At 47.8% G+C, this 21,424-nt stretch overlaps 1 protein-coding gene and 1 long non-coding RNA gene across 5 annotated transcripts in view; one reads left to right on the top strand and one right to left on the bottom strand.

Moving 5' to 3' along the window:
• Positions 1-250: 250 nt before the first annotated feature.
• Znf536 (zinc finger protein 536) overlaps positions 251-21,424 on the bottom strand; it is a 452,425-nt gene continuing 431,251 nt past the window's right edge. For all 3 annotated transcript variants that reach the window (XM_085695644.2, XM_048448809.3, XM_085695645.2), the window contains exon 7: positions 251-3,283. In XM_085695644.2, the coding sequence (XP_085551770.1) occupies positions 3,039-3,283 (245 nt within the window). In that variant the 3' untranslated portion in view covers positions 251-3,038. The remainder of the gene's footprint in view (positions 3,284-21,424) is intronic.
• Positions 10,754-12,561, top strand: LOC125409669 (uncharacterized). 2 transcript variants are annotated; one of them, XR_007234864.3, is made up of 3 exons: positions 10,754-10,922; positions 11,444-11,573; positions 12,196-12,561. It is a non-coding gene; the product is annotated as an uncharacterized LOC125409669 (long non-coding RNA). The 2 variants fall into 2 exon arrangements; XR_015003749.2 differs by lacking the exon at positions 11,444-11,573.

The following is a 21,424-nucleotide window of genomic DNA, read 5'->3' as shown; positions in this document are numbered from 1 at the left end:
ATGGGCATTGCACGCACATGGTGCACAGATGTACATCCAGGCAAAACACACATAGACATTAAAAAAAGTCTTTTGTAAAATAAGTGCAACAAAATCCCAAAACCATGAGGATATCTGCCATGCAGAATAAGACAGGTTTTTTTTTTTTACAAGTGGAGTCTGGTCAAGTTTCGCCAAAGGCTTACAAGCATGGAAAAGCAGATTTTATTCTTTGTGGGACTCAGAAAAGATGTACTTTTTTTGGTTCAGGTTTTTGTTTCAAAGGTAGAGGTTTTATTGCATAAAACACTGGATAAAACTGGACTGCTTCAAAGACATTTTATTCCTAACAGCAGAAAGAAAACAGTCATTGCTGAAAAAAACAACTTTTAATACTTTCTATACCAGAATAAAGTTCTGTCAACTGATGTATTATAATAATAAATAATGACCAAGAATAAACTTTAAATACAAAGTTCTACTTGTTACAAGCATAGCGACAAACTCCTCTACTCTATGATCTCAGAGTTCCTCCAAGATAGAATGTAGACGGGGTTAGGAACAGCATCACAGACTACAGAAGTCACGGGGGAAGGACTGACGTGTATAGATATGAGAGCCTGGTGACACGCGACACCAACACCGCATCACAGAGGCTGTCACGGGCTTGTATGACAAGTCACAAGTGTTCTGGAAAGAAAGCCTGTGTCAGGGGGGAAGAAGGACGGCTAGTAGGACTGGACAAAATGGAGTCAACACGCACACCACAAAGAAGGGAGTATGTTCCCAAGGTCACACCCAGTGTCACAAACAGAATTATTGCCTGTAGCGTCTGAAGATGCTCGGAGGACACAAAAGACACTGGACCAGCGCCAAAGTGCTAGACACGGAATGTGGATCGCTCTCTCTCTCTCTCTTTTTTTCCACTTTTTTTTCCTCCTTTTTATTATTTTTTTCTTTTCTTTTTATTTTTTTGTTTTTAATTTCTCTTTGCTAAGATACCACAGGTGGGGCAAACACACAGAAAGCAAGCCAGTGGCACAGTCACCAAGCACAACAGTGCACTTAAACCCTAAATGCTCACTACAGTCCCAAGTTTCCCGCCAGTGTCTCCAGGCCCACTTCGGACCACAGAGACAACCACAGTCAATCAACTGAGTTTAGTAAGGCAGTGAGAACTATTCTAGAGGGGCAGGGGGGAAGGAAAGAAGAAAAGAAAGGAAAGGAAGGGAAAAAGAAGAGCAAGAAAGCAGCTTGCTTTATGCCAGATGGGTCCACGTTGCAGAGCGGCCTCATCACAGTGAAACCAAGTTGGATGACGCCCTTTGACAGCATATGCAAACCGGATTCCTTTATTAGCCTGAAATTCGGTCTCAGGACAGCGCTAAGAATTTTATTTACATTGATTGCAGCTTAGTATTTTTGTAAACTGCTATAGGCAGAGTTGAAGTTTTTAAGGCCCTGGGGTTTTATTGTGTGCTCCCAGACTGCAAGGAAATATTGACTTTTTCCCCTCTCTCTCCAAGTCTAAATGATTTCGTTCTCGAAGTTAATACTTCGCTACGTCTCCACCGTCACAAGCAACAGTGCCAAGTGCATGTCACTCAAAGGAAGTGTGTTAGAAGGTGGGAACTTTTACAGTGTTCTAGCAGATTCAAGAAGAATCAATCCTTTGATGAGTTTTCCTACGCCACGGTTTTGGTTTTGGTTTTGGTTTTTTAAGAGTTGTGTTTCCTCGTCAACCCTCAAAATCTCCCTCAGTGTGGTGCAGAACTGGATAAATTTTGAGTGTGCAATCGGTAGACACTCCATAATCTCCAAAAAATACAGAACACATTTGTTTCACAAAAATGAACATTCTAACCCAAACTGTTTTCTTCATTAGTGACAGACAGCCGGGGGTTTAGATTCATGTTTTAATACGAGTTATTCTGGAAGAGCTCACTGGAGAAGAAAAATCTTGCTTCATGCCCACAACACTTAAAAAGTAACACATGAGAAAAGAAACCTGGTGACAAGGGCCAGGGGAGACTTCACTCGAGTAAAACGCGTCTTAGACTCTAATAGAAAGCAGTCTTCCCCATTAGCAAAGAAGCTGCTATTGTTCAGCAGGACTTTCTATGGAGAGCAGAGTTGAGGTGGCCCGGTTTGCTAACGCCTGTTTCTAGAATGATTCCTGCAATTTGTTTCTAATATCAAAAGCTTTTCCTTCATCCAGACACTTTCAAAACGACAACCCAGGAAAGAAAATAAGAAAATTAAAAAGCATTTCTTTCCAAACTGCAATTTGATCTAAAGAAAAAAAAAAAGACGCATCAAACCTGCAAAGGACATTTGTCTGCAGACACTTCCTGACCACTGATTCATTGGCCTGTGTAGTTTTTTTTTTCTAAAAGCACACTTTAGATCACTCTCCTCGGCAGCACTGGTCAGGCCTGGCGCTCGCTGGCTGCGTGCGGGCCGGCTAGGATTTCTCCCAGAGTGCAGAGTGACACCACGTGAATTGATTTTCCCTGCAGTGACCGCCCCAGTCTGACTGGCACCTCAGCTGCCTCCCAAGTCATCTCATTAGGGCGCTAGGCGAGTGACAGCAGCTGGTCTCAGATTATAGAGGTGTTTTCAGGAAGGAAAACACAGACCCTTCGAGGCAGTGCAAAAATCACTCGGACGGTATCTCTTTGTTTTCGGTGTTTTGTTTTGTTTTGTTTTGTTTTTTTGGTTTTTGGACCAAGATGACTTTCGGGTTGGGGAGGCCTCCAGCTTTCGGAGCCCGAAGGACACAGGGACAATTTCTGAAATCACTTTCTCCCACCTGCATTGCTTGGAAGTTCTTGTTACTGGGTAACAGTGTAGCAGCCATGTTCAAGGGCTGGGGGATTTTTCTTTTTAATATATATTTATATATATAGATATCTTTTAAAATTCTTTTAAATGTTCTATACACTAGAGAGGGGTCGTACATGATTCCCCCCCCCCCTTGGAATGCAGTTAGCAAACTGGTGAGACCAGCTGCAGGATTTAAAACTGTAGAGAGGACTATTGCAGCGGACAGGCTCTGCTCAGTTGCCCTCCTCCTGGCCCTTGCCTCTCTCATCTGTTAGATCAGCAAAGCCCCCTGCTTTGACAGGTGCAGCCTCCTCAAAATTCCCAGAAGCCTCCGAGTCGACCCTGGAACGTTTGAACCTGCGGTCGGGATACTGGCTGTTGTCAAAAGGCATTCGATGGACGCAGAGGACGTGGGTCTTCAGGTTCCCCTTCTGCGAGGCACTGTAGGGACAGTAGTGGCACTGGAAAGGCCTGTGACCTGTGTGGAAGGGTGGAAAGAAAGTATCCGGTCAGTCGTGGGTCACACCTCAGTCACCACCCATCCTGAGCTCCAGGGCCAAGAGCACCATCACCCCTGTCAATCATATCACAGCCTCTGGGCAAAATTCCAGCAAGAAGGGGTAAGAATCCAGCCCGTTAGGCATACCAAGTGAGATTTAGACTATCCTCCCATTCTGACCAGAAATTTTAATTTAGCTTTTCCAGAAGAGGGAAGAGAAATTACTCAATACCTAGAAACATTTCTATGAAATGGTGAATAGCTTAGAACTGATGATATTATATAAATGTTTGCAGAACAAGAAATGAAGCACACTATCCCATGTTGTGTGGTTATGTGTGTAGAGACACGTGCACACATGTGCGCCCTTAGAGCCCACAGACCATGTGCAGATGTGAGAAGACCACTGCTGAGGGTCCCCTGTCTCCTTTCACTATGTGGGTTTCGGGGATCAAACTTAGGTACTCAGACTTGGCCGCAAGCACCATTTACTTGCTCTGCTATCTCACCAGCTCATATCCCAGCTTTTTTATTGACAGGATTCAAAACTTTACTTATGGATGCTGAAGTCTGATTTCAGGGGGCATGAAATAATCTCACGTAAGGCTTCCTCTCTCGACTGTGTTGTTTGTCTGTTTTTAAGCGTAAAACGACTCTTAATTTACTAGCGTGTGCAAAAAAAAAAAAAAGGAGACCAGAAGCAGATGTGATCAGTAAATTATATTTTGCTGACTTTAGACACACCCAAACCCAGTAAGTTTCTGTACTGGGTATCCATACTCAAGGCTGAGGGTAAAGCTACTTCCCATTGTTCTGTAACATGGACTCTTTACTAAAGGCAGACCGAGCCTGAGGAGTGATTCTGTCTGAGGAGTGAAGGAGAGGGATGCCAAATAACCCTGCTAGAGCTAAGCTGTGAGCAAGACTGAGCGGCACAGCCTTAGAAGCTGGAAGCGTCGGGACAGACAGACAGACAGCAAGGACCATACCATCAGCTCAAGGTCAATCTAAGCATCAAAGCAGTGGGATCTGGGGATAGAGAGATGGCTCCGGGGTTATACTGGCTGCTCTTCTCACTCTGTTCTTAGCAACTGAGCTGGGCAGGTCATAACTACCTGTCGCTCTATCTCCATAGAATCTAGTGCCCTCTTTTGGCCTCCTCGGGCACTGCAATTACGTGGCATGCTCATGGACACACTCACAAAGTCTTAAAATAATATTAATAATAAGGGGGACTTGAAGAGTGACCCCCCCACACACAAATGATGGTTTTCTAGGAAAGCTCTTATGTAGAACAACTGACAAATTCTTAAGGAAGGTTTTTGATCCTGGAAGTTTGGTCGCTCTGCCCTGTGTGTAGTGGTTAAAACACCTCTGCCACCTTGAAAAGTCGGTGAGGCGTCTGCTTTGGGGCGTGACAGGGGAGCAAGTGAAGTCCCTCTGATACCAGGAAGGTTGGGCAACCACTGCCCGAAGCTCAAAAGCTTCTCCATCCTGTATCAGCCAGAAACCCAGCCTTGTTTGCTTAGAAAACTGAACCCATAAGGGGACTGATCCTTTAGTCCCCCAAATATCCAAACAGCACAGCTGGGATGCTTCCCTACTTTAATCACAGGAAAAAGCCCTGTGTGTATTTTCAGACAGCAGTCCATTCCTGAGAGTCAAGCACCCAATACTGCGTTTCTCTCATTTACTTGCTTCTCTTTGCTTCTCTCTCTCTCTCTCTCTCTCTCTCTCTCTCTCTCTCTCTTTCTCTCTCCTTTCCTTTCCTTTCCTTTTCTTTTTCAGACAGGGACTCTCTATGCAACGTGAGCTGGCCTTGAACTTCCTTTTGTCCTGCTTCAGACTCCCAAGGCTGGGGTTCCAACCTGCACCAATACGCGAGGCCTGCGTCAGCACACCAGGCCTGCACCCCCACACCAGGCCTGCGCCCCTACACCAGGCCTGCACCCCGCACCAGGCCTGTGCCCCTATACCAGGCCTGCACCCCAGCACCAGGCCTGCACCCCCGCTCCAGGCCTGTGCCCCTACACCAGGCCAACACTAACACATTTGCTCAATGATATTAGCTTGATTCTCTTGTCCGTTTCTTTGGCTGTTTTTCAATCCAGTTCTCCCTATATAACTCAGGTTCTATGCCCCTGCCTCATCTCCTGAGGGCTTGATCCTCCCTCTAGCCTGGTTTGGCTCTTCTGCTTCTTTCTAAGTGGGCTTTGGCAATGTCTTCTCCCCTTCCCTCAGAGCCAGGGTTGGCTCCTCCTGCCCGAGGGGTGCCCCCTCTTTATCATGTAGAACCGGTCATGGTATGCTGTAGCTTTTGCCTGGACTGTGACGTGGGACCATCCAGCCCACCTTCCCTGTGCCCCCAGAAGGAAGGCCACTTGGAGAAGATCAGTACATCATTCTTTTCCACCGTCCTTGCTGGCTACCAATCCTGTAGGACTCACCAGGACACTCAGGGCTCAGCCCAAGGGTTTTCCAGTCCCTATCAGAACATCCTATCTGGGTCTACACAGACAGCTCGAGTCCCCAGTCTCCACACCCTGTCTGAACCGCCTCTCCTGCAAGGACATGATCCGTTTCACGATGAAATGGATCCCTTGGGGGAGGCCCCGGGTTCCTGGAGTGGAGCCACAGCCTCTGGATATCCAGTGTCCTACAGCCCTCACTGTCTCCCTGTTTCATCTGGGCTGGGTCTGGAGAGATGGCTACGGATCCTGCAGAGAGTGTTTGCCGCTTTTGTTCCTATGGATGCAGCAATGCGAGGCTTCGGGTGGTCAGTTTTGCCATCTGTGGAAGCAGTGTGCAAACTCGCAGATGTGGGGAGGAAACCCGGAAAAGATTGCAATTGCCTTCTGCCCTTCCCAAGATGCTGCAGAGAAAGAATGCAGAGCACCAGCAGGGACTGCAGCACCAGCAGGATTCCTGCCTGTGTTTCTGCTGGCTGCTTCTACCCTCGGGGCTTGGCCATCTTCCCATGGAAACAGAGAAGGCCCTGAGCGGGAGATGTGAGACTAGCGTTTCTTTTTATTATTAGCATATATTAATTGCACGAGCTAATTGATTTCACGATGAGGTTTTCATACATGCATATCGTGTACTTTGATCATATTCATTCACCATTAACCTCCCCTGTCCCCAGCACCTCCCGATGGCCACTGGCTCCCTTCCCATCCACGGATACATCTCTTCTACATTCACGTGAGATGTATACCTCTGTAGATTGCTGTTTGTCCAGGGGATGCAAATGGTCCTTGTTCTTCATCATATAGAAAGTTGGTAGCCTGTGAGATAACTTGGGATGTTGCTGTAGTTTGGGTTATAGTGGAGTGTGTTCCCCAGGGGCTCATACATGGTACCCAGTGTGGCAATGCTGCAAGGTGATGGAATTTTTACGAGACAGAGTCGTATGACATATGGTCTGGTCACTGGGGATGCTCTTCTTGAGAGGGATTATAGGATCATGGTCAGTTTCTGTGAGCGTGAGTTATGAACCCTGAATCTGAATTCTTTTCATCTGCCATGTGATTACTCCTTCACGGATATGTCCCTGCCATGCTGCTGTCCAGCGTGTTGTGATAGAGCTAGCGGCCTTTACCAGAGCCAAACAGAAGTCAGCCTTGTGCTCTCAGATCTCCACAATTGTCAGTTAGGTAAACCTCGTTTCTTTATCTCGAATTCAACCTTGGGAAGTTTGTTATAGCCAAGAAGACCATCATAGACTCTGATAGACACTGTCCTTGAGGAGATGACTGGAGAAGTCACAGTGTGTCCACTTCTCCCTTGTTGGGACTCCAAATGGGACCTAACTGAGCATCAGTAAAGTTCATCAGATATTGCACAAGCAATCAAAATTACACTGAGACCCTAAAACTTAATGATGTGACTCAAGAAGTCACCATCCTGGCATAAATTAAAGGTATGTCCAGTGCTCATCAAAAAAGACTCATTCTTATAAGTGGAAAACTACTTAAAACTACTGAGAAAGGGCCACTGATGCCTGTTGACGAAGGAGCAGTTGAAGATCCTCCCAAAGAGTTTTGGGGGCAGAGGTTGGCAGATGGCTCAGCAGTTAAGCGTGAGTTCTGCTGCTTCAGAGGATCCAAGTTCAAGTCCCAGTTCCTATGTCCAGCAACTCACGACCACCTGTAATTCTAACTCCAGGGCATCTGACTCCCTCTTCTGACCTTCACAGGCACAAACCCAAACACATATAATTAAAAATAAATATTTAAATTAAAGAAAACACAGAATCCCGAGGGAAAGGCGACAATGGGAAACTTGAGGAACACTTTCAAATGTCACCTAGAGCTTCCCAGCCTCTGTGGTATGCTGATGCTTCCCCAAGGGGGGACAGCTCTACGGCAGCGTACAGCTAAGGGAGACGACATAGATCCGTTAACGTCACTAATGTATTTATTATAATCAATGGTCATTACCATGGCATGGCAAGTTTTGGGATAGAAGAACTTCAAATAACATGCCAATAACAATCTTAAAATGAAATGCTTGCTATCCCAGAGGTCAGCAGACCCAAGGACAAACCGAGCAAACGCAGGCTCAGTTCATCAGTCAGGCTCAGTCTCCAAAACCTTGTGGAGCCTCCTGCACTTGGAGCATTTTTGTTGAACAGTCAACGCCTTTCATCGCATCACCTACCAGCACTGCTAATAATTGCTCTGTTTGGGGATCCTGGTCTCCAACCCTTGCACACGACCCTCCCTTCAAACCCTGTCACCTCAGAGGCCATGCCATCTGAGCCATGGCACAATGCAGAGAGAGCCTTGAATATCACCTCGGTTTGTAAGGAGTGTCTTTGCGTGTTGGCCAACTTGACACAAAAGCACTTAGCTCCCTTTCCTCCACTAATCGATTTTTTAAATATTCATCACGATTTGATCCTATGGTTACATTCTGAGTCTTGATTTCTTGGTAGAGACAAAGATGATGAACGATGATTCTAGCAGATTCCAACACTTCCGGGGTCAACCCATTATTGGATTGGTTGGCTTTTCAACGCTGGTGCAATGGAATCTGTTTGTAAATGCATCTGGAGCTCAGAATGCACTCATTGGAGAGGGAGACATGAGCAGTGGTAGACTTGCAAGAACTCTTTCTGTCGTCTTGAAACTTGAAATTTATAGAAACAGTTAAAGCTCTCAAAAGCTTCATTCCATGGTTCTTTATACCCAGTTCTGTGCATTTGTCCTCAGAATTGCACTTCATGGGGGGTTTTCCTAGAGGTCTTATTGTCGCCATTGTACAGATGGGGAAGTTAAGACACAGCCAACCTATTCAAAGCAAGTTCCCAACGGATACAATGCACTCTGAATCCGTGAAGGATTCCCCTGCTTACTTTCAGCTGTCAACTCCACACAAACAACAGCCACTCAAGAAGAGGGGACCACAGTTGAGGAATTGCCTCCATCGGACTGGCTTGTGGGCATGGTAATTGATGTAGTACAGATTGACCCACTGTGGGTGGTGCCGTTCCCTATACAGGTAGATCTGAGTTGTATAAGAAAGCTAGTAGAGGCAGCCAAGGGAGTGTACCAGATGACGGGAGGCTTAAGAAGTCATGCTATACCAGAATAGATGTTGGCCAAAACTCAAAGGTAAGTGTAAAGGTAAGCTTGTGGTGGTCAGATTCTTGATTCTCAAACAAAAGGTGTCATTGCTTAAGCCATTTTTGGATATCCATCAATTTCTGAATCAAGCCAAATCCCAATTTCTGTCGCCCACCTGCCCCTTCAAAGACCCTTAGATGGCACAGACTCATGCATGCTGGTGTCTGTTGTGCTTGGATAAAAGAATGTCAGCAAGGGTTTTGAACTAACCACAGAATGCATGACTGTGTAAAAATCACAGAAAACATCACTGTGTACATTCAGGGCCAATGGTTGGACAAAGGAAGGGGCTGAGAGGCACCAATCTACTTGGGTAAATTGTCACTGAGGTAGATTTAGAGAGAACTAAATCTTCATATACAGATGAGTATCTTGCTGACAGAGGTGAAGTTGGTTCATGCCTGGAGTGGCAGGGCAGTCCTTCAGTCGCCTACAAGCTTCCATCTGTTTAAAATGAGATCAAAGACTGTCCAAGCTGCCCACACCACCATAGGTACCACAGATGAACCGGTGATTCTGGGGTCCACGGGTGTCCGTGGAGAGCAGATAATGACTGCCAGTCTCTAGGATACAGAAAGGACTTAAAAGCGCAGTTGGTCTGATAGGTCTAAACTTCAGACTAAGGGTCTCATCTGTCGGTCCCCACTAGACACGCCCATCTCCTAAGCTTGTCCCATTGGGCAGCATTCCATGTTGGGGATAGTCTGTGGTCAGGTACAAAGGCCAAAGCCCTTGGTCTGACACCTTCTCTTTCTTCCTGAAGCCTTTCTCATCTTAGCAGTGATAGATTTAGGTCTGGCAATGAGTTTGGAGTCAGACTCCCACTTCCCACCTTTGTGGGCACGTGACTAACCCGGTCAAGGAAGTGCCTCCTTTCTGACCTTGGCCCATTTGTTTGATCTCCCAGTTCTCTGGCCCCACAGCCGCGAAAGTGAGATCTTCCGTGTTCAGAGGAGCCAATGTCGGTGAATGTGTTTCATTGGGATGAAGTTTGGCATTTCAGTTCTAGCAAGGGGTCCTTGAAGAGCACGGGACCCTTTGCTAGAAGAAGCTCAAGAAGATGGCAAGACTGGAGAGAGCCTGAGTCCAAACAGCCTTGTGAGAGAGTGTGGCTGTAGGACCAGTGGGATTCTAATAAATCCTCCAGGAGGCCATTTCTCCATCTTTCTCTCCCCCCACCCTCCAGTTTCCTACCCTCTGGCCAACATAGGATGTCTCTCTAGTCTCCATCTGTTCCCTGCTCCATTTTACCACAGGGCCTTTGCACAGCCCTTCCCCACTGTCCCAGGGTGGAATTCTTCCTTCTCTGCCTTCACCTAATCCTTCAGCATAACTGCCTCTGCTTCTGGAGGATCGTGGTTATCCCAAAACCACCATGGTGACTGTGAGAGATACATGACTTCAGTACCTCTTCTAATATCGGCAGCTGAACAAGTAAAGCAGCCATGACTGCCCCTTTCCGAGAAGACTGGTAACCCCGTGGGGAAAGGGACCCTGGAGTTTCGTAGGGGAGGAGGGCTATCATTTGCTCTTTCTGATCATTGCTATTAGCCTCCACAGCATGACACAAACACATCATGGACATCAGTATGTTTCTAGCAGAGGAAGATATGAATGCCACATACAAGAGAAGAAGCAGAGAGGGAGGAGAAACACAAGACCATTGAGGAAAGAGAGAGCTGGTCTGAGTCCGGGACAGGCACAGGCGATCAGTGGAGGATTCTAGAACAAGTGAACAGGGAACTCAAAATGGGAGATGGGGAAGTGTCGGTGCTCACAGGCTACGGGAACGTTGTCCTGTGAGAAAAAGGAAGTAACCAGCCCTTCCTACTACTTCAGTATCGCAGCAGCCTAAGACACCCCAGTCCTCGCCTGCCAGAGCTGGAGCCTCACATTGGAATGGTGTGAGATGGCGCCCATCAACCCCCGCCCTCTTCTCTGTACCTCTTGCTTTGAGGCCATCAACGTTTCCCATCACTGCCGTGTGAAAAGTAAGTACATCATACGTTAATTTGTATTGTCACTGCGCCGTAGAGCCGTGGTAAAGAACACATTCATTTTTAATCCACTATGAATAATATATAAATATGTATACAGTGTGGAGGGTCAAGAGGGGTGAGGAGAAAGCAAGCAGTACATTGTTTATAGTGAAAGTGGGGGAATGAGATATTTTTCTTACTTGCTCCGATGGAAATAGCTATTCTTTCCCCGCACCTACAGGGGAGAGGAAAATGCCTGCCCTTGAGGGGCCATCCATTAGTTACAGCTCAGCCATGGCAGCGCCTCTACGGAAGGCTGAGGCTTGGAGCTTCCACACCCTCTGAGCTGATGGTTTCTCTTGGATGTGGGGCAGAGGATGAGAGTGGGCGTTGGGTGGGCGAGTGGGTGATCGGCCCCTGGCATCCAGTAATGAGCACACTCTTCAGCGCATGCTCAAAGCTGTCACCTTCGTTGGTTCTCACACAGACAGCAGGAGGCAGTATTGGCAGCAGGATGGCTTCCTCTTTCACAGGTAGAGAAGCCTGAGCCGAAAAGATTGGGGGTCAACTTGATGCTAAACATGTACTCAACTGTCTGACCACTCTGGACACTGCCTACAAGCCCTTTTTGCCAGAGGATTCTCCACAAACATATTCCAGGAGGTGATCCATAGACACAATAGGAGTGTATAGTATAAGTGTGTATGTGTGTGTGTGTGTGTGTGTGTGTGAGAGAGAGAGAGAGAGACAGAGAGAGAGAGAGAGAGAGAGAGAGAGAGAGAGAGAGAGAGAGAGACCACACTTGCATGGACATGGACACGGGGCCCAAAATTCTCCAGAGGACCATTAAATAATCCTTGCATTGAGCACGTGGGACACTATTGGAATATGGGTTCAGGAGGTATATTCTTTCCTCAGTGTTGGTCATGAGTGTCAGTCTGATGGACTGAGAGACACTAAGAAGAGCAAGCATGCCTCTGAACATGTCTTTGAAGGGATTTCCAGATGCAACGAGGCCGTGAGTTGCCTAGCTTAATCTGTGGTTGAACCCACTGATGGATTCGTAATTTGACTAGACCCTGGGGAGACAGTGAAACTGAGGATGGTGGGGCTTTCTAGCAGGAAGTTGGTAATGGGGGAGTGTCCTCAGGGGCTTGCCTGGCCCCTTCTGCGACTGCCAGACTCTGCTTTCTGTCTACTGTAAGGTGAACACTAGGGCTCTACAATGCCATCACCACAGTGATGGTCTCAAGTCGTGACCCGAAATATATCATTCTCCTTTTAGGTTCTGCCAGGTACTTTGTCTGCAGCTACAGCAGAGTACCTGTACCCACCGCAGTTGGCTCCAGGATGGCCTCCTGCTGTGGACATTAAAATCTGCGATGTGCAGCCTATGTATGGAACAGCAGCATCGACGTGGAACCTGCTTGGATCCCTCACCCTTTTTTCCTTCCTTCTATCTCTCTCTCTCTTTTTGTTAATGTCATTGTTGAGACAGGGTCTCCCTATCTAGTCCAGGATGGCCTTGAACCTATGGCGATCGTCCTGCCTCATGCTCCCAATTTCTGGAACTATAAACATATACCATTATGCCTGACTTTTCAGATACTTTTAATCATGCCTAGGTTATTAAAATACTACAAGACCTTAAGAGTATCTGCTGCTCTTGCACCCATAAAAGCTGGCTCACACCCACCTATAACACCAAATCCAAAGACTCTGATGCCCTCTTCTTGCCTCCAAGGGCACTGCACTCATGCCCGCAGCCACACAGAGACACATACACATGTAATTAAAAATAAGACAAGGTCCGGCCTTCGAGGTGATGGTCTGGTTTCCCCTGGTTGCCCCGGCGTCCCCAGTGCTTGCACACCGCCCTTGCTAAGCTTGCAGCTGGGCCTCTGGAGCTGTTGAGTACAAGGATCCTAGTCCAGATCCCTTAGAATACTCTTGTTCCAGGGTCAACAGGGCAATGCGCCTAGTTAACTTATACAAACAGGTTCTTCAAGAAGAGTCACGTCCTTGGCCGCATATATTATACTTCCTAAAATTTCCCCGTAACTCTGAGTAGGAAAGTAAGTTCCAGTCAGGGATGTAATTCATGTTTTCCATTTTCAAAAGGAAAATATTCTTCCATCTAATTAAAGATGCTAAAAAAATCTTTGAAATAGTACAAATAGTTTGTGGTTTTAGATTCCATGTGATGTGGGTTTTAATTTAAAAGGCTATTCAAAAGCATATTCCTTTTCAAACTGGAGTCCGATCCAGGTGGTAACACATTAGTGATATGACCATGAAGTCATTCTCAGCTTAATATACAGCCTATGGTGTGCTGCAAACAGCGTGTTTTATCACGATCCTGCACCTCTTTTATGGTGTTTATCAGGCAAGAGGACCTAGGAATGTTGAAACTGATTTCTCAAACCATTCTAAAAAATAAAAATAAAAAACAAAGTATGAGTGTGTGTGTATATGTGAGAGGCGAGATGGATGGAGAGGGAGAAGGTGAGAGAAGAGAAGAGAGGAATGGGAGAGAGAGATGGGTGGGGAAAGGGAGAGAGAGTAGCTCCTTTTCTTGTTGCTGTGACGAAAGACTTGGGTGAAGCGTCTTAAAGAAAAGAAGGTTAAGCATATGGTCCATCGGAGTGTGGAAGGAGGTAGGAACATGTTGCCATGGTTTCACACAGCTCCCACCGGAACCAGAAGGGAGTATCACTTCAAGGCCTACCCCCAGAAACTCGCTCTACTGGGGAGGTCGCAGTCCCAAAGGTTCCCCAGTTTTCCAAAATCACGGCATGATCTGTGGACCCATAGGTCAAACAGGGGCCAGATCACAGTCCTTTGGGGAAGTGGTGATTCTACAAGGAGTAGGGAATATACGAGATGAGCCCAGAACATTTGCACTGTGAAATAAATTGTTTCTTTTTAAAGCCTCCATTAATAGGTGCGTGAGGGCATCTCAGAACAGCGTGGAGCCGGATAGGAGCCCCGAAGGCTCAAACACGGAACATTTCAACAACAAAGTAAATAATATCGCACCAAATCATAGCCTAATGTATAAAATAAATATCCACAAGTCACACTGACATAAATGATTGAATCGGTAAATATGTATGGAAGGATCTGCAAAGGCATATCGCAAATAATTCATGTAGACATTGACTACTGAACGAGGCAGCAAGACAGTCCCATCCCGAAGTGTGCTGTGTCTCGCATGCAGAGGGCGGCCGTGTTACTTGCCAGTGCGGGAATCTACCTAAGCACTACCTTAGCCGGGGGCTCAAGGTCACCGTGGCAGGCATCTTTGGTTTGGTAGGAGAAGGGCACTTTGGCTCTGTCATCTTTCTTCCCCAAACCCAGAGCTCCAGTCGAAACATGAGAAATTGCAGCCGAGGGACATTTTACAAAGCACTCCTCAGGACAGCCAAGGTGATCGCGATCTGAGACCTCACAGCTAGGGAGAGCAGAGGACACACGACACCCGTGCAAGGTGGCCTCGGCAATGAGAGCTTAAGAGCAGAGTGTGGACATTAAATAGAATCCAGTTGTTTGCAATCAGAGTAAAATCTGGGCTGGCTTAATAGTGATGTATCAATATTGGTTCATTGCTCATGACGAATGTACTCCAGTAATGTGTATGATGTTCAGGATGGAGGGAGCTGAGGGCCTCCTCACTCCCTGTGCATGCATCTGGTTGCTCTGAGTGTGTACTAAAATGAAAGGCTTATTTTCAAAGTTTCTTAGGTGCCATCTTCCATTAGCTGATGATGAAACCGATAGTTGATATTTGAATACTGAAAAATCCCAATACCTAACTTCAAGCAAGTACCACGGCTGGAAGTATGGTTCTGGTGTAAGACACTAGCAGCTAAGGCCAACAGAGACGGCCCAGTGGTTAGGAGGGCTGACTGCTCTTGCAGAGGATCCGGGTTGGGTTTCCAGCACCCACGTCAGATGGCTCACGGTCACCAGGTTCAGGAGATCTGATACCCAGTGGCCTCCAGGGACCCCTGCACCTGGATATACTCAGGCGCAAGCATTGGCTAAAGAAACAAATGTAAGGTAATAGGCCTGGAAGGTGGTTCGTAACTTTCTCTGACCGCACAAGCTTGAGGAAAGGAAGAAAGTACCGCATCACCCCTACCCCGGATTTCCTATCAAGAGTCAGAGGGGACTGCAACATAGCCGAGTCCCTTTAGAGCCCCTATATACTGAATCAGAGTGGTTAAGAGCGGAGGGTACAAAAAGTCATCGCACGACCTTATCCGACCGGGCTTGTGGGTGCCTTTGAGAAGCTACTTCATCCCTTGAGTCTCAGTTCTCTCATCTGTACAATGGGTGTTGTAAGACGGATAAGATGGAACATAGGTCGGTTAGTCATTTGGGAGAATTGAGAGAAAGTCCGTATGCCACTTAGTGTGGGGCTCATAAGAAGAGTCAAGTAAATTGTAATTGGTGTGGTCAGGATATCAAGACGTTGCCTCTGTGACCTGTCCCTGGATGATCGGGGACTCTGAGACTCCGAGAGGGTGCGTGCTTGACCAGGGACACTAAGCCAGAGCCAGAGCTGAGCATTGATGGTGTGGTCAGAGCTGAAGCTACCATGGTCATCTCCCTGTCACTTCTGGTTCAGGCTGAGAAGAAAATTCTGTTCATGTGGCTGGACACCAACAGGACAATCTTCAGGAATGAGTCTCTGGCTACTGGGGGCTTTGCCAGGCGTGATCTCCAAGAGTCCAACCTACCTTGCCCACCTTGAAAGCGGCCCTGGACACCACAAGGGCTCTCAGCCCACCCTCTCCTTCTCCTTCACTCCCTCCTTCTTTTCTTCCCTTCCTTCCCCAGCAGCTTCAACTCCACTCCCATGCCCGGACCACTCCCTGTGGTTCCAAGTCACACCACATTTATTTGCTTGCCTCAGGCAGCCTTGGTCTGTGGAGCCACCAGCCCGCCTGGGTGGTCAGCCGGCCGGCGGCATGCACTCCACAGCCACTATTGATCTGGGATCTTAAATCATCCCCGGATTTTATGAAAACATTTACGTTTATCATTAAATAACCTTCAAAGGGTCGATGAACTTACTTTCATTTTTTTTTGAAGATTTTCAGATGTGTAATATAATAATACTCTAATGAGACTCAGGGTTTGTCTCTGGGCAAGCACATCGGGAGAAATGTTAAGAGAGGCTACATGAAGGAGACAGCAGCCTCGGGGTGAGGTGCACCCCAGGACTGGGGGCAGCTGGTGGTTTCCTCAGCTGGCAGGACACTCTGCTATCTTTAGCGTGTTGGGGTGCAGACATTGGGGGTAAAGCACTTTTGAGGTTCACGACCTTAAGGTTTAAAAAAAAAAGTGAGCCAGAGAGAGATGCTATGACTCAAGCAAGGCTATCATAGCTGTTTTTATATTTTTAATAGATTGGTTTTACAATATTAAGGAAAATGAAGGCAAAAATGAGAGAGATTCTGGCATCAGCAGCTGTAACACCTGTTAGTCTTACCCTAGTCTTTCTGCCTTATGGATGCTGAGCTAACACAGATATCTGAGCCCCTGGGCAAACAGAAGGAATTCCTGAGAGGTGCTAACAGCCAGCTCTTCCCTGGTAAAGCTTTGCTAGAGCATCATCAGGACCACAGGGCCAACAGGCTCCTTCAGAATAACAGTGAGACTTCTCCCTCCCAGTCCATCAGAGGATGTGCCTGTGTGTACCCCTCCTCCCTGTTTCCCACCACGGCAGCTTGCCTCCTATGCCTGGCTGTCTAACTTACAACCACTTCCTGACCAAAGCATACTACCCACTACCGTTTGTGTTAGAAATGCAGCCTCGCTTGCCCTGACCATCTAGCTAACCTGTCACAATACCATCTCCCCCTTACAACCCATGAGCTCCGTTTTCTTGTCGATGGCATGAAACAGGTACCTGATTATGTCCTGTTCACAGAACAACTCCAACTTCCGTCCTAATCCCGCCTCTACTGGGAGCAGAGCTGGTTACATTTTTCAGCCTCCTCTGGGTGAGCCATTCCCTCCACCCAGGCTTTACCCTCCCCTTTAAGGAGTTGGGACAGTCTGGTGGGAGTGAAAAAGGGACCCTGACCTTGGACAATTCCTTCCATCAGCTTCTGGTCTTATGGGGAGCTCACAACACCTCACCTTGCTCTCCTCCACTTCCCTGCTCCTCCTCCTCATCCAAGAAGGCTTCCTTCCTCCTCAAAGGCTGCCTCTCCTAACTGGTTACTCCCCCCCCCCCCCCCCCCCCGCTGGGCCATCCATCCCTGCAGGGATCGTCCTGCCTGTTTTGTTGGTCTTCCTCTCTGGGAAAGCCCCAGTGCCCTGTGACTGAGTCACTTCTGTCCCCACAGTTCTCCAATCTCAGAGATCACACCACGATCTTGGTCAAGTTCAAGTGTACTGTGCTCATTGGCGGGGGCTGGGGCGTGTGTGGTGCATTTTAATGGGAGCTATGATGGTACTGCCTCCTGTGCTGCACAGCCCAAAAAGCTGCCCCACACAGCGGCCACATGGCAGCGCTTGGGGCCTTACTGTTACTACAAAGTCACTGGAGCACAGCCCCATATACGCATTTTTTTTTTATGTTCCAAGACTATTTTTTTAAAAGTTCTAATGTGCTGGCAATGTTTAAAAACAAACCAGCAAACAAAAAGATTTCACGTGAAAACAAGATTTCCCAGTTCCCCTGAAGAAGTCAGAAATAGCGCCTGGGCCTGCTACCCTGGAACGCACGGGCTTGCACCCTCTGCCCCCACGGCACACTGCACTCTGTGCGCGCCCATCCAGGCTCTGTGGGCATCGAGGTTTCAGCCTCGGCTTTACAGAGCCCTGCGTACAAGCCCAGCCTTACCTTGCAGTGAGTGGGCAGGAGGGGTGAGGGCTTTACATCCCTTCCCGCACCAGACAGGCCTGCATTCCTGTACACACCCAGTGAAACAAGCAAGTGGGTGGTCCCGGCCTGTTCCCTGGCTTCCTGTTTTCTATTGTGTCGCTGAAAATGAACGCAGCAGCTCTTCCTTGTAGTTTCTGTTTTGTGGCAGAGTTTAAATATGGGGGGGGGGGCGCCGATGCGGTGGCATGGCTTATGCCAGAGGTATACTGTGCACCTCATTCTGTCCAAAAGGTGTGCGTGCCGTCAGAGGGAGAGGACAAGCCTAAAACGGTAAATAAAACACCAGTCTACCAGAAGTCGGCACCCAAGGTTCTCTATGAGGCTCCAGTACCTACACACATCTTTCATCAAAATACAGGTGTGTGTCCTGCATGGTGGGGGTACCCGCAGAGGACATCTCTCTGAAAACCGCGGCAGAAGCAGCCACAGCCTGTCAGGAGCTGTGCCGGTCTAGGGACTAAAAGCAAGAGAATGCGCGAGAGAATCACAAATATCTCTTTCCATGAAGGAAATCGGTGCCTGATCTTCATCCACAGAGATGTGTGGACAGGATACACTGAAAACAGCGTCTTCTTAGCCCGCCCGATTCCCCACCAACTAGTTCTGGAACAATAGGAAATGAGGAAGGAGAAAGAAAGAAATGTAAACTTTCAGCCTGCCGGGGGATGCCACTATTGTTGCGGCTGCCCCAAATAAATAAATAAATAAATAAACAGTGCCCACAAGAGAGGTAGCTATTTCTCTCTCTCTCTCTCTCTCTCTCTCTCTCTCTTTTTCAAGGAGTCACAAAAGAAATGCAATTCCTTTCTTCTCTTTTCTTCCCCCTAATAAAAGGCTCTTTCTAAAAATCAAAGGTGTCAGGCTTTGCCTTCTCTTGCTGGCATGATCCAGAAGATGGCTGAGGAATGACAGATGTCGGCATCCAGCTGCAATGAAGCATGCAAAAGTTTCTCTCTAATCCACTTATTTCTCTGTAGTCACGTAAACCAAAACAAATGGGCAGGGCTTTACATTAGGGCGGGGGAAGGGGGGCCCCAAAGCCACAGCGGTAGGATTCCCATTGCATAATGCAGGCTCCACGCCATCTTGCTATGATTTTCCCTCTGCAGAGGGGAAAAAGCACCCTGTAGTGAGAAAGGGTCTCTCAACACAAGGAACCCAGAGGGGCAGCTCTTATGTCCCTTTGTCTCATACAAGATAATATTTCCCAAAGGGGGAATTCGTAAGAGCAGAACAGGGGTGTCGTTAGCACAGAGAGGCCGCAGAACGAGCACCCACATGCAGGTACACACAAGCACCCCGTGACACACACATCACACACACACACACACACACATACACACCAACACCCTGCTAAACTAACACGATCGGTTTAATCACCAGCACCGTCGTTTTCAACTACTTGAATAAATCCAGGGGAATTATAAACGAAGCCCGTGTGTAATTAAAGTGAGGGTTGTTAGACTCTTCATTTAATAAAACACTTGAAAAGAAAAGCCCTGGTAGGTCTTTCAATGCCAGGGGAAGCGGGAGGGGAGGGGTGCGGGCATCAGCAAGAGAGGCCAGCGTCTTTAAGTGTGTTGCTGCGGCCACCTCGTGAACCCAATCCCCTTTCAATCTTGTAAGGAACTGGGAGGGCGAGGATCAGGAGTCTGGGACTCTGTCACCGCCAGCAGTTACAACAGCTGCGCAGCGCTCTTTCGGCGTAAGCGGCAAGGAGAGATGTGACGGATTTCGCCCATGGCAGAATGGCGTTCCGTTTCTGGCCCTTCAGGCAAAAACAGTAAAAGAAAATTCGAGATTTCCCCCCTTAAACTTCCCACAACAACCTCAGCAGAACCACATGACTCGCCTTCTACAATCTTCCCTGGTGTGTTCACTGCTACTTTGGCAGGGACTCAGAATTACTGTTACATAAATTCCATCTGATGCCAGAGCGACCATCTGTGAGTGGAGCTGCTTCACCTACGTCTGCCTGCAAAGCCACTCTCCCCGAGACAAGGGAGAAGGGGGAAAAGAATTTGATTAATTTGCAGAATGCTTGTGATTTGCTCATATATTATTATAACTCCTCATCAGCACATGACAAATCCCCAGCCCTGGGTGCAGGCACCCGTTGGGTTCCAGCAGTTTCTTGCGTCGACACCTGACAGACTGCAGAGTCCTAATGACTTTCGGATGCTTACAAACAGTAATTCTATCTTCAGAATAAAAAGGAAAAAAAAAACCGTAGGAAGAAAAGAGGAGTGAACTCCTTTCCTCTAGTTCATTTCCTTCCTGGGTATCAACATGATTTAACTGTGAGGGCGGCCTAAACTGCTGGAAGGGGGCCCTCCCAGGCCTGGCTACAGCCATGGCCACGATGCCTGTGGAGACAAAGACCCTCACCCCCGTGGTTTAGGATGGCAAAGCAGGAGAGGCCATGCTCAGGTGATACGGGCAGCGCCAAGGTGCTGACCAAGGCTAAGAGAGGGTTCTCTCTCTCTCTCTCTCTCTCTCTCTCTCTCTCTCTCTCCTTCCTTCCCTCCCTCCTTCCCTCCCTCCCTCCCTCCCTCTGTATTTCAGAATCCTGTTCGTTTTGTTCGCTTTCGATACCCTGATCTCTCGGTCTGGTCTCTACACATACATCTGTGTGCTGACTGCAGTTTGGTTCCCAGCCCACCCCCCCCTTCTTTGCTTTTAAAACTCTGATTATGCCTCCAAAGCCCTGCCTCTGTGCTTGATTGCCTGTTTTAGATTAGAGATTTTTAGCCAGGAGACAAAGACTTCCGAATGCACATTAGTCCTGCGTATGAGGACCCACAGAAGGAAAAGCGATAAAACGCAATGTGCCATCTGTCCACAAACAATAACCTGTGTGTTTGGAGGCTCACAAATTACTTAGCACAGAACCTTCCCAAATTACAGAGCCTTGAGACAGAGCAGAGCTGTGAGCGAGACCCTCTTTGATGTCCTCTGGTATTTCCCACCCCCTCATGCTCGCCCCCAGATTGATTGCTAACAGTTGAGGAATGTCTCGGTGACAAGTAGAATTTTATTATCTGCATCTTCCCGGTTATGTTTGGCCTGGGACCCCAGCAGGCGTGGCTCCCCCCCCCCCCCCGCCCCAGTCACAGCTGCTTGGGACAACAGGCCCAGATGCAGTCTGTCTCCTGCATGTGGTTTGAGGGTGGGGAGTGGGGATTGTCCCCTAAGTCGGTCGCCATTTGATACGGAAAGATCCCCACAAACTCTACCTGCTGGTTCTGCTTTGGAAGAATATTCAAGGTTTTCTCGGTGACACCTATAGCCTGTACAAATTGGCCTCCTCTCCAACTCCGGAAACAGCCTAATACCTGTCCTTGTTCTGACTCTAAGAAACAACCTCCCAGGCCTGCAGGCCATCAAAGACTCATAATGGCTAGCCAGTGTCTGTGGTTCAGCTAGAAAATGCCTTGTGAAATGATTTAGTAAAATGAAAGGCAAAGAAGGAACACACGGTGCCAAGAGGGGAGAGGATTTCTGTTTGTGGTTGGTTCCCGGGTTAATGGGCACTCTATGCCTTTTGTTTGTAGGATGCAGGAGCCGCCTGGATGCCAAGATCCTGCTGCAGTATCAACTAACCTGACCC

This window comes from Myodes glareolus, chromosome 1 (assembly GCF_982192425.1).
Source record: "Myodes glareolus chromosome 1, mMyoGla1.1, whole genome shotgun sequence".
Taxonomy (NCBI): domain Eukaryota; kingdom Metazoa; phylum Chordata; class Mammalia; order Rodentia; family Cricetidae; genus Myodes; species Myodes glareolus.
This window is presented reverse-complemented; position numbering and strand designations above follow the sequence as displayed.